Source organism: Zalophus californianus, chromosome 2 (genome assembly GCF_009762305.2).
Source record: "Zalophus californianus isolate mZalCal1 chromosome 2, mZalCal1.pri.v2, whole genome shotgun sequence".
NCBI classification, from domain to species: domain Eukaryota; kingdom Metazoa; phylum Chordata; class Mammalia; order Carnivora; family Otariidae; genus Zalophus; species Zalophus californianus.
In genome coordinates, this window is record NC_045596.1 from 187,448,598 (window position 1) to 187,461,475 (window position 12,878).

The 12,878-nt window shown below is 47.6% G+C and overlaps 1 protein-coding gene across 5 annotated transcripts in view; it reads left to right on the forward strand.

Moving 5' to 3' along the window:
• The window catches only part of ACSL1 (acyl-CoA synthetase long chain family member 1), a 74,281-nt gene extending 62,177 nt beyond the window's left edge, over positions 1-12,104 (forward strand). For 3 of the 5 annotated variants that reach the window (XM_027597893.1, XM_027597894.2, XM_027597896.1), the window contains 10 exons: positions 571-705; positions 2,086-2,220; positions 3,177-3,272; positions 3,937-4,009; positions 5,627-5,715; positions 6,652-6,768; positions 8,316-8,459; positions 9,764-9,865; positions 9,973-10,044; positions 10,415-10,555. In XM_027597893.1, coding sequence (XP_027453694.1) covers positions 571-705; positions 2,086-2,220; positions 3,177-3,272; positions 3,937-4,009; positions 5,627-5,715; positions 6,652-6,768; positions 8,316-8,459; positions 9,764-9,865; positions 9,973-10,044; positions 10,415-10,555 — 1,104 coding nt within the window. Of the gene's footprint in view, positions 1-570; positions 706-2,085; positions 2,221-3,176; positions 3,273-3,936; positions 4,010-5,626; positions 5,716-6,651; positions 6,769-8,315; positions 8,460-9,763; positions 9,866-9,972; positions 10,045-10,414 lie in introns of all 5 variants that reach the window. The other 2 variants (XM_027597897.1, XM_027597895.1) reach the window with 1 other exon arrangement.
• The last annotated feature ends 774 nt before the right edge of the window (positions 12,105-12,878 follow it).

The window sequence follows — 12,878 nt, forward strand, 5'->3', positions numbered from 1 at the left end:
CTGCATCGGGCGGGAACAAATCCGTGCAGTAGATTATAGCTGAACAGTCAAGCCAATCTGCTGTTTGATGCCCCAGTGTCTGAACTGCAACAGAGTCAGCGGCCTTTCAGACATTTTTTCGTGAGATTCAGATTTTAAAAATGAGACTTTAATAAGCTGGCAAATAGCCAAGTTTGCAAGTAGCTAAATTTTGGGGGAATAAATTAGGCCTAAAGTTTCCAGGCAAGTACAATATTTGGATTACATGACACCGTGTCATTCATTCACCAGCTATTTATCCTCAAGCTAAAACAGCAGAAGCTCCATGATTATCACTAAAAACAACATAGTCTGGTTTCTTACCAGCTCCTTTATCTTCAGGGGGATCAAGAGAAAAAAACCACACTTTGATGTTGTGCAATGACCAGGGAATGCAAGAGCGTTTTTTTGAAAAGCTGTCGACATGCAGGAACTTAATGGTCTCTGGAAACTGGTCCAAATGCTAAAACAGAAGCCTTGTGTGTCTGTGTGTATGTTGCGTAGTCCCTGCTTTGATGACGACATGTGGATTATTTTTGTTTACTGCCCTAGTGTGTAATGCTGTGTCATGGAGCTAAAATAGGATTTTTCCAAGGAGATATCAGGCTGCTTATGGATGACCTCAAGGCACTTCAACCCACAGTCTTTCCTGTGGTCCCCAGACTGCTGAACCGGATGTTTGACCGAGTAAGTTCCAAGGAGCAGCAGAGTGGGGGACAGAGCACTGGACCCAGAGTCCGAGACTTGGGTTTGAATTGGGCCCTCTGGGTACCTTCTGTACGCGATCTCGAAAAAGTGCGGTTTACCCAGCGGTAAAGCCTGAATGCATTGACCTCACAGAGCCTTTGGTGAAGATGATAAGAGAAAACAGGTGAACATACTTTGTAAACTGGAAGGGCCATACAGGTGGAAGATGGAAGGTCATATTATTTGTACCGTAAACTCTTTAGAGCCTCTATTTTCTCATCTGCATGATGGACGATGTTACCTCCTCCTCCTGCTGTCTAGCTCATAAAGTTGCTCAGTGCATCCCATGAGAACTATAACTATGAAATGGTTCTAGAAATTGTAATGCCCATGCACATGTAACATTACTTAGCCACATGGAAAGAAGTGACAAGCCAAGCCAGGGATGGAGAGAATGCCAGCCCCTCTGTGGGGGGGTCATTGTGGCATGGACCACACATCCCGGGCAAGACCAGGGTTGTGACATGAGCAGCCTTCAAGATAAATTTGGACGGGGCAGTTTTCATGCTCTTCATCGTAAGGCAGGGCTTCTGTGATCTATGAGAACCCCTCTCTCTCTCTTTTTTAATGGTCCTTTAAAAAAAAAAACTTTTAAAAACAGCTCGATTGTGATATATAATTCACATTCCATATAATTCACCCGTTTAAAGTGTAAAATTCAAAGGTTTTTGGCATATTCACAGAGTTCTGCAACCATCCCCACAGCCCATTTTTATCACCTCAGAAGGAAACCCTGGCTCTGCTCACTAGCTGTCCTCTACCCCCTCCGACCGCCAAGCAAAACGAATCTACTTTTTGAATCTGTAGATTTCCTTCTTCCGGACTGTCATGTAAATGGAATCACACAACGTGCGTTCTTTTGTGACTGGCCTCTTCCACGAGGTTCATCCATGTGGGAGCACGTGACAGTGCTTCCTCCCTTTTAATGACCAAGTAATATTCGATGTATGGCTAGAACATATTTTATTTATCCCTTCATGCATCAGTAGGCCTGTGGGTTGTTGTCACTTCTTGGCTGGCATGCAGAATGATGCTACGAGCATTCTATACGAGTGTCTGTGTGGACCCGTGTTTTCATTTCTCTTGGGTACTTTACCAAGGAGCAGAATCGCTGGGTCCCGTGGTACTTCCATGTTTCACTATTTGAGGAACTACCAGTCTGCTTTCCAAGGCAACCGCGCCCTATTACATTCCCCGCCCCCAGCAGCGGACGAGGGCTCCAGTTTCTCCACATCTTCACCAACTCTTGTTATTACCTGACTTTTCGATTCTCACCATCCTTGTCATTTTGTAACTGTCTTTTCCTTCTTCACCCGTCAGATTTTTGGGCAGGCAAACACCACGCTGAAGCGATGGCTGTTGGACTTCGCCTCCAAGAGGAAAGAAGCAGAGCTTCGCAGTGGCATCATTAGAAACAATAGCCTGTGGGACAGACTCATCTTCCACAAGATACAGGTGCCACATTCTCAACTCTTGTTTGCTAGGGAGACTGCCTTGGGCTTCGGAGTGTCTATGAGGGCTCCTTCTTAAAGCGAGGTGTGGTGGTGAGGGAGGAGGGCACGTTGTTAGTAATCCGGGTACATTTCTAAAAATTAAGGACAAAGCCGGTACGTAAATCTCAGTGTCCCATGCAAACCCGAACAACATGGTAACATGGAAAGGCAGAAAAGACCTCAGGGTAGTAGAGCCTCTGTAATTTATTTTTTATTTATTTATTTATTTTAATTTAAATTCAATTAGCCAACATAGAGTACCTCATTAGTTTCAGATGTAGTAGTTCAGTGATTCATCAGTCTAATTTTTTGTTTTTAAGATTTATTTATTGAGAGAAAGAGAGGGAGCACGGGAGGGGGGGAGAGAGAATCTCAAGCAGACTCTGCGCTGAGCACAGAGCCCGACGTGGGGCTCCATCTCATGACCCCACGATCACGACCTGAGCCGAAATCAAGAGTCAGACGCTTAACTGACTGAGCCACCCAGGCACCCTGGGCCTTTCTAATTTTTTGTTTTGCTTTCCTTTTCTGAAACAAGTATGTTACTCATTTCTTAGGCACCAGTGGTAAAGAATGTGGAATAATAATACTCTGTCCCCAAAAATGCCACACGTGGTGGTTGCCTCCCAACCCACCACAGCCTTGTTCTAATTCCTTCAAAATACCTGCAGGTAGAGGTATTGGCTTGTTTTTCATACCCGTTGAGAGAGAAGGGTGTAGCATCAGGAGGAAACCAGCTCCAGCCAGGCCTTCCTCTTTTGAATGCCCGTGAGTTCTCTGCGTGTTGGTGAGCTCCGTGCGGCCTGCAGAGAAGGAGCTAGTGGATCCGGGCCCCGGGTTCCCAGAAGGTGTCTTTGAGGAGCCCGCCCCTGTGCAGCCATCGGCCCCTCAATATCTCCCCTCTCCTTGCCTTGTAAGTCGAGCCTGGGAGGAAAAGTCAGGCTGATGATCACAGGAGCTGCGCCCGTGTCCGCCACCGTGCTGACGTTTCTGAGAGCAGCGCTCGGCTGTCAGGTGAGGTGGGCGTCATGTGGCTGGTTGTCTTGGGCTTTTTCAAGCCCAGGACTCTCCTTTCCAAAAAGTCATAAGTGTGTGTCTCATTTTGGCTTGGAAGATCATGTTATTCCCAGGTTGCTTAGAGACAGGAGTGTGTCTGTCTTTGCCCCAAGGCAGGAGATGATGCGTCTCTCTGGCCACCACAGACGGGTAAAGCACCAGCCAAGAAACTTGCCTTTAATCCGGCCTGAGGGCATGGGGATGGGTTGCAGGTAATAAGCCGACCTGCAAGCCCTGGAGAGAACCTGCCTTAAAGGGGGTGGGGGAGGCAGCTGAGGCTGGGCAACCAATAGGACCGGTGTGAGGCACAGCCGTGAGCGCCCAGAGCCCCGAGTGCATTCCTGGGTGGGTCGTGTGCAGTGTGACCTGTCGGGCCGTGTCGATGGCCCCCTGGCCTATCTATAGGAGGGCGCGTAGAAGATGACTGTGGACAGCGGCCGGGGTGTCGAGTTGGGGGTGAAGATGTTTGGGTGCTATCATAGTAGTTCTGAACAGATTTTAAAAAGAGACACGTCACCACAGTTAGCCATCACTCAGGAGTGAGAAGAACGTCCTGATTTGTGCCCGTGCAGCACAGGTGTGACTGTTCTCTTTAATCACGTTTTGTCTCTTGGTGGCCCAGTTTTATGAAGGCTACGGACAGACCGAGTGCACTGCCGGTTGCTGCCTGACCGTACCTGGGGACTGGACAGCAGGTAGGAGCTGTGGGACACTCCTTATGGGATCTCGTTATTCCGGTGGGCATTCTTGGAATTGGGTTCATCCTCAGTTCGTTGACCAATGGAAGTTCTGTGTCTTGACTGATTAGGCCTTGGGGCAGTCTTGTAAATCAGGGATCCTTGTGGAAAAGGGCTGCTATGGCAGAGCACCTGTGCTTGGAGGACCAGCTGGAAGGCGGGTGGTGTTAAGAGATTCACCTAGAATCTGAAGCTGACAGCTGAGGGATGAAAGCCCTTCCCCCCAGGTTCACAGCGTTTGGCCCCACAGAGCTTTCCGGGAATGGATTGGGGTCGAATTATTTGCTGGTAAATTTGACTTGAGTCTACACTGGGTGCTGGGCCGGGTGTTGAAACCACAGAGAGAAAGAGACAAGTCATTTCTCCCAAAAGGCGCAAGGAGAGGCAGATATGAAAATAATCGGCGGAGCAGCTGTCCTTAAGCACGTGGGTGCGTTTCGTCCCCGCACCAACCCCGTGGCCTAAGTCCTGTTACCTCTGAGAGGAAATGAGTGTTGGTGAAAAAGCACATAAACAGTGAACAAGAATTTACCCGGCATTATGCTTCAGAGCCAGGATTCCAACCCAGCTCTGACCGATGGTACATTCTGGGCTCTGATATGCGAACGCCACTAATTTATTTGGTATATTATAAATATGAGCACCGTCTAGGAACATGGATTCTCATGTCCAGGCTCTAGTAGCACAATTCTGCTGGGACTCGTACTAACAGTCTCTGAACCTTTTTCCTGGTTTAATTTTTAACCCCTGGTTCCTTACCAGCCTAGAGAATTTGGAACAGTGATCTCTTTACACAAACATCATTAAAACATAGGAGGAATTATTTGTGATGCTCTTTTTTGTTTTTTAAGATGTTATTTATTTATTTGAGAGAGAGCGAGAAAGAGATCACAGGCAGGGGTGGGGCAGGCAGAGGGAGAGGGAGAAGCAGGCTCTCCGCGGAGCAGGGAGCCCAGTGCAGGGCTCGATCCCAGGATCCCTGGATCATGACCTGAGCTGAAGGCAGATGCTTAACCAACTGAGCCACCCAGGTGCCCCTGCACCATCCTATCTTAATAAATTTAAATCTAAAATGTGTTCACTCATACCTAAGGAAGTAAAGACCATCTTGGTCAGAACCGGATGACATTGAGAGAATAATCCAATTTGGCAAAGTTGTGTATTTTCTCTTCTTAGAGAAAGTAGGGATGTTGAGAAGAAGTCTGTGTGAGTGAGAGGTGGCAAATGATGAGCAGGGGCCATCAGACCGTAGGAGCCTGGTAGAAGTTTTAGAAAGCTTGCTTCCAGGTGTTTGTAGAAACCCTTACAATCGACAGCCAAATTATTCATACTTTGAAAAAATAATTTGGGGCATCAAACTGGGGAAAGATCCTAAGAGACTTGTGAATGTTTGTCTCTATTCTAGAAATACACTTTCTGTGCTCATTTACTGGGGGAGCTGGGCTGTCATCGCTGCAAACAGACGTTTATATCAGCTGTTCCCATCATGAGCAGGCCTGTTGGCCATAAACATCATTTGGCCTAAGGATAGTAGGAGTCCTCCTGGGAATGATCATTCTTTTATTTACCATGCAGGCCATGTTGGTGCCCCAATGCCTTGCAACCTTATAAAACTTGTGGACGTGGAAGAAATGAACTACTTGGCTTCCAAGGGCGAGGGTGAGGTGAGTGAACCACCAAGTCGCTCACCCATATTGCCTTTCCCCCTGATAGCTCGGCCGCTTCTCGGCAGTGTCCCATAAAGCCTCTGAGCTTGATGTTATTGGTGATCCTGGATCAAATAGGCTTCTCTTTGAAGGTGCCTTTATGGGGGAGGGGGACCACAAATGTCTCTTCTGCCAGACACCGCAGAGACCTGGGCTCGAGAGCATGCCAAGTCTCCATGGCCTGAAGACCTGAAGCACAGCTCCTGTCAGCTCATGGCCCTGGAAACCTATTAGTGAGCCACTGGCTAGTGGAAGGAAAGCCTAATGACTTCAAAGTGATTTCCTCCCCTTTGGGGCTTTGAGCCAGAACCCGGGCAAGCATTAGCCCTACAACTTGACTGCAGCTGACGTCGTGAGGACAAGGGAACAGGGGTACTGAACATACCTCCAGGGTTGCAGTGTGGCTCCGCTGGTTCACTCTGGATCATGGAATTCAGGGCTTCTCGCTAAAGGTTGAGATACGCACCCCCCCACGCACACACACATACCCGTTCTCTCTGGAGAACCCCCGGCAAATGCTGTTACAGATCACCTTTGTCCCCCGCAGTTCTATCAAGATGTCATTGACATACACGCTGTATGCGTTTAAAGGAAACGGCATAATGAGTTGACGTCCATCTATGGTGGATGATTCCCCACGATAAGTCTCGTTAATATTCCATCATCTCACACAGATACAAGAAAAACAGAAAAAAAAAGATTTTTTTTCCTCATGATGAGGACTCTGAGGATCTCATCTCTTAACTGTTAAATATAATCACGTGTTCGTGTGAGTTGTGGTCGCCGGGCTGTACGTTCGGTCCCCGGTGCTTACCGGTCTCCTAACCAGAACTTTCGACCCCCTCCCTCCACTTCCCCCTAACCACCCCCCCTTCCCAAACGGTCTCTCTTCAGGTGTGTGTGAAAGGACCAAATGTATTTAAAGGCTACTTGAAGGACCCAGCGAAAACAGCAGAAGTTCTGGACAAAGACGGCTGGTTACACACGGGGGACATTGGAAAGTGGCTTCCAGTAAGTGCTCACCTCCCTCGTTGGTTTACAGATACTTTTCTTCTGCCGTTTGCTGTTGTGCGACCTCACTTTTTCCCTTTCCCTGCTGTGGGGGGTAGGGGGGAGCCTCTTCCATTTCCTGCAGGGAACAGTTTTATACTCTTAGCGTGCCTGGGTAGGGTTGTCACTTGAACTGTAGCGAATGTTTGGTTTTGATGCATGACATCAATCCCGGTTGCTGCTTCCTGTTCGAAATCCAGAGAGACAATGTATGGCTCTTTCTATATCAGTTCTGGGCCTCGATGTGAAGGCCTTATTAGTTGAGCGAGGTAGGCGGGGCATGGTGGTCGACGGCCAGGAAGGTGTGGTGGGCAAGAAGTTGCAAGTATATGTGTTTCTTAGGCTGGTCATCTCATTAAAAATAGGATAAGCGTCCCACGGTTAGGCCAACGCCTTCGAACGTAGTCTCAGAATTGTTACTGTAGACAGAGGCCAGGGTCCATCAGAGGAGGGAAAAGAACCTACAAGAAGCTCCACCCATGGGTTTGACCAGTTTGGCTTGCTGCTGCTTTTTCTAAGTTGTCAGTGTGTTGAATTGCTATTACTAAAATGGCTAAGGCAAGTTTTATTATTGCATGTCATTCGATTCTTATGCATTCGATGTATGCGACACTCCCGGAAATTTTTATTGATTTGGAAAATGCTCCTCCTCCCCACGCAGTTAATTCAGACTTCAGAATACCGAAGTTATTCAGAAATAAGTTAAGTCCCTCTTTTCAAGTTCAAGAGGGATTAGGCGTCAGTTCCAGTTCTGGCTCGGGCCATCTCGTTGGACCTCAGTCTGCTCCTTGGGGAAGTGGCACAGAACCAACGTGCAGTGAGAGAGCCGGAGAAACTTGCCCACAGCTGACCTTTGGAAACACAGGAAGGACCCCGGGGTGGGATGGCTGGACAGTCAGCTGGGGGTTTTGGTGACCAGAGGTGGACACGATGGCCTTTGGCCCTTCTCGGGCAGTGGTTGTATCCTTCCCACGGTCCCCACGTGGGCCCCTGATGGGCCCTGCCCCAGGGGCCCAGGAGCGAGCCCCTCCCACCCCCACCCCTGCCTCCGCCTTGAAACAATGACGAAGGTGGCATTTGGAGGCATTTTATATGCCTCCTCTCTGTAGGAGCCTTTACTGAGCCCTTGCTCTGTGCAGAGCGCTCTGGGGGTGTCTGTACCCTTAAGGAGCGTGACGGACCCTTGGGGAGGCAGGTACAGGGTGCACAGAGCGCGGCTAGCGGGCTACAGGGATGAAGTGAAGGGCGTGGACTCTGGAGTCCCTTTCTCTGTGCTTGGCTCGCTGGCGTTGGGCGGGTTACTTAGTCTCCCCAAGCCTTAGTTTCCCTCTCTCTAAAATGGGCTGATAACTGGCCCCTGGGCAGTGTTACTAGGATTAAAAGAGAGCATGTGAGAAGCGCCCTGGACTGTGTGTGATTGACACGGGGCTGAGAGGGGGGCGTCCCCCAGCCACAGACTCACTCACAGTGCCCCCCTCCCCTCCCCTCCCCTCCCCTCTAATAAACAGAACGGTACCTTGAAGATTATCGACAGGAAAAAGCACATATTTAAACTGGCACAGGGAGAATACATAGCACCCGAGAAGATTGAGAATATCTACCTGCGAAGTGAACCTGTCGCTCAGGTGTTTGTCCATGGAGAAAGCTTGCAGGTACATGTGTTCTGGGGTGTGAGCCGTGTTGCACAGGTGGGCCTGGTGCCTCGAACTCCGGACGTTTGCAGTGCAGTGGAAAGTCTGCGATGAGTATTGAACTGCCTTTCACGTGTGACATGCTGGAATATTATTGGGGTTTGCTGCTTGGCATTTCTCATCCAGAAAAGTTTTTCTCTTTAAATTCCGTATTTTTATTTTACCTAACTAGAGTGGTCTGGCATACCAAGGGGAGTTGAATAAAGATATTAGGGACTGGGTAAAATAGGCTCCTAATTTAAACTACGAAAGGAAATATTGATAGATTGATTATAAGAAAGCTTAGAATTTTCAACATATTAAACCCAACGTATTTATGCTGTGTCTCCTAAATCATGTCTGAGCAGTGGGGGTTGTGAGCCGGTATATACGTGAAGTTGAAAACCAAGGTCAGTATTGTAGTGTAACGTCTCTTTGCCAAAATATTGGGCAGATGGTGGCAAGGGAGAGAAAGTGGTCTGGTTTCCTGAAAGCTAATCTTTTTATGAATCTTAAGACTTTTAGATACTTGTAGAAGAATGTTTTATTATCTTATAAGGAATGCACCGATTTTTCTTTGAGAGTATACCTGTTTTTCTTTGACCTAGAATCTTTCTTTTTTTAAGATTTTATTTATTTGACAGAGAGAGAGAGAGAGAGTGAGAGAGCACAGGCCAGGGGGCAGCAAAGGGAGAGGGAGAAGCAAGCTCCCAACTGAGCAAGGAGCCTGATGCAGGACTTGATTCCAGGACCCTGGGATCAAGACCTGAGCTGAAGGCAGACGCTTAACTGACTGAGCCACCCAGGCACCTCTCTTCGACCTAGAATCTTAACATGCCTTCGATTTTTATTTAGTTTTATTGTTACTAAATTGTAAAAAATGTGGCATTGGAGATCTAAAAACAGCTGTATAAATTTTTTTCTCTCCTTTTAAAAGCAGTTACTTGATATCTATTATCTTGTCTGCTTATGTAACTGTTTTATTAAAATATATATATATAAATATTTATGCAAAAGTAAATAAAAATTAGGGTTTTGTTAGGTTTTGATTCCTAGTGGTCCTTTTAAAACACTTAATTGCAAAATTCCTGATGCTTGTCTGTATTTTAGAGCCAGGAGCTCTTAACCTGGGCTCAGTAGACTCCTGGGGCTGGTAATATGTTCCAAAAAGAGGGTCTGTAACATCTCTCAGATTCTCCTGTGGTCCATCATGCAGAATGATAAAGAATCTCTATTTCAGAATACCTGAATCAAGCCACGTAATAACTCACTTGTCTGTGTTAAAGGCATTTCTCATAGCAATTGTGGTACCAGATGTTGAGACATTATGTTTCTGGGCCCGAAAGAAAGGATTTGAAGGCTCTTTTGAGGAACTGTGCAGGAACAAGGTAAGGCTCAGGGAATGTGTGGTCTGCCTCCTGTACCTTGGCTTGGCATCGAGCATGCCTTCAGAGATCTCCAGCACAGCAAGCGTGTTGTTTTCTCACCTTCCTAGGACGTCAAAAAAGCCATCCTGGAAGACATGGTGAGGCTTGGGAAGGAATCCGGCCTGAAACCATTTGAACAGGTGAGATTTGCATCACCCGTGCACGCACCCCTACAAAACAGGTTTCTGACCTGAGGATTCTATCTGAATAGGTATGCAGCACGAGGGGACCTAAAGAAACCCATGAGGAATGAGTAAGGGCGAGCTTTGGCCAGCAGGGAGGATTTCTGTAACCAAGGGCAGGCACTCTCTTCCCCTGGAGGTCGGGGTCCAAGCCCAGATCTTGTCCTGGGGGCAGCCCCTGCCTTGTGTTGAGCGAGCCCGCTGACCCGAGTCCAAGGAGGGACTGGACCGGCCATGGGGTCTCCAATCCCTTCCGACCCACGTGCTTTTTTAGGCCCAGGTTGATTCTGCCCTCGGTTTTTGTTTTAATGGCCTCGTTTATTTGCAGGTCAAAGGCATTAGCCTCCACCCTGAATTATTTTCTATCGACAATGGCCTCCTGACCCCAACGATGAAGGCAAAACGGCCCGAGCTTCGGAATTATTTCAGGGCACAGATAGACGAACTTTATTCCACCATCAAAGTTTAATGCCAGGAAGAAACCACACCCCTCCGCAGTCTCCTGCTGATGGCCTTCACGTTGGTAATTTTGACTAGAGCGCGCATAGGAAAGGGAGCGTCCACGTTTGACTTGTGCATTCGGGGTTCTCGTCATAAGAATTTTAGAGGACACGGAACACTGCCTTACGGTCACCTCCTGTTGCAGACCATGTATATGGTGATACACAATTTCCAAAATGAGCCTTAAAATCATAAAGGGGAAACGATCCACGTGCTAAGTTATTTGAGACTTCCTCCGTTTAAAAAAAAAAAAAAATAGGCGGGTGAAAACTTCTGTCTCCCAGTTTTCTAACCAAGGGATTAGGACTTTGCTATTTCTGAGATGTCTGCTACTTACTGCAAATTCTGCTGCTCTGCAAGGTACAGTGCACTGGAAGAAAGCTGTCCCTTCAAAGCAAGGACTGTCCCAGCTGGAGAACGTGGCAAGCGGGCCAGAGATTTTTTTTTTAAACCCCTGTCTCCTCCCTTTCCCCACTTCACACGCGCTCCTACGAGCCTTCTGCTGTCGGGTCCTGGAGCGGCGCGTGCTTCTCAGCAGTCCCTGTTGTCCTGTCGGAGCAGAAGGCTCCCGGGGACAGAACAGATCCGATTCAGAACAGCACAGACGTCAGTCTCGGATGAATGGGCGCTCACCTGAGCGGGCGGCTTCCGGCGCCCTCGGAGCAGAATGACCTCAGACCCTCTTCTCCAGACCCGATTCCTGTCCCCCACCGCCCCACCCCCTCCCAGGGGTTATTAAAAAGTCTGCCTTAGACTCTGCAGTGAAGACAAGCATTTCAAGAAGGAAGTAGTTACCTGGATCGCCCATGCTCAACTGTGACGCCTAATGAACTGGCCCTTTTATCTCTGCTGAACCAGTCATTCTTTGTGATGGCCAACGGATTTTTAATGTGGTTTTCATATCAAAAGATTGTGTTGTGATTAAGTGGCTTTTTCCACCCCCGAATAAATTCTCAGGCAGGGCATGTCTTTAAACCTATTAAGGGAATAGATATACTTGGGTACTTATTGAAATGGACAGTAATAAGCAAATGCTCTTATAATGCTACCTGATTTTTATGAAATGTGTTTGACAAGCCAAAATTCTAGGAGGTAGAAATCTGGAAAACTCATTTTCTGGGATTAACATCTCAAGGGATTTTTTTTTTTTCTTTTAAAGAAAAAGTTCATTTGGGAATTTAGCTGCATTTCACTTGAGTGCAAGTCTTTGCTACGTGTGACTGAATTAGGTTGTCATTTATACATTGAAAGCAGCTGGTTTGGGGTTTGTGAGAGTTCCGTGTATTATATACAGGCACGACAGGGTTGACACCGAAGAACTGTCATCATAGTAACAGTATCTGGTAGCCTAACTTCATATGTGTGTTCTTCATTGCACAAAAAAGTCAATAATTTGTCACCTTGGGGTTTTGAATGTTTGCTTTAAGTGTTGGCTATTTCTATGTTTTATAAACCAAAACAGAATTTCCAAAAACAATGAAGGAAACCAAAATAAATATTTCTGCATTTCAAGCAAGTGAAAGCCTCTCTTTTCATGACTGGGGTAGTGTTCGGGCCAGCCTTGGACCTGCGTGGGTACAGCCTTGGACCCCGCTTCCCTTGGCGGCAGCCCCGCCCTCCTGCCACTTCCCTGACCCCCACATAGGGTGACCTGGGGCCTCCGGCCGTGTTCTCTGGCAACAGCCCTGCTATGTTGTGCAGAAGAAACCATGGTGTGAATAATACGGATATTCCTGGAAATGCAAATTCTTTGCTGGGAATCTCTGTTTCTGGAGACCTTGGCTGTAGGTGGCGGTTCTGTGGTGGATTTAATTCCGTGTATTTTAGTAATTCTCTTACTAAGCACTGTTTTAGAAGATGCCTCATTTGTAGCAGCCAACTTTCTCTCTTTCCTTTCCCTCTGGTTTCCAGGCTACACTGTCATTGTAAAGATTTTCCTCTCCTGTATGTGTTCAGCCCCCAGTTCCTTCTCTAGTCTGTGGGGTTGAAATCCACCTCCCTCCCTTAAATCTTGTGTTTGGTGTGGAGGTGGCTGGTTTTTTTCCTCTAAAGCCCAAGCCCTGTTCACATATCTCTGGTGAGGCTCCTGATCCATTGTGCCTTTGGCTTTGAGCTAATAAATTCCTTGTCTCGCCTGCCCTCGTTGCCTCCCCATTCTCTTCCTCTACCCCTGAGTCGAGCGAGTGTGAGCATCTTCACACTGGGCATGACCTTTCTTTTCCCTCCCTGAGCGCCCAACACGGCCTGCAAACCAGTAGGTGTTCATTAAATCTCATGTGAACGAATACTTG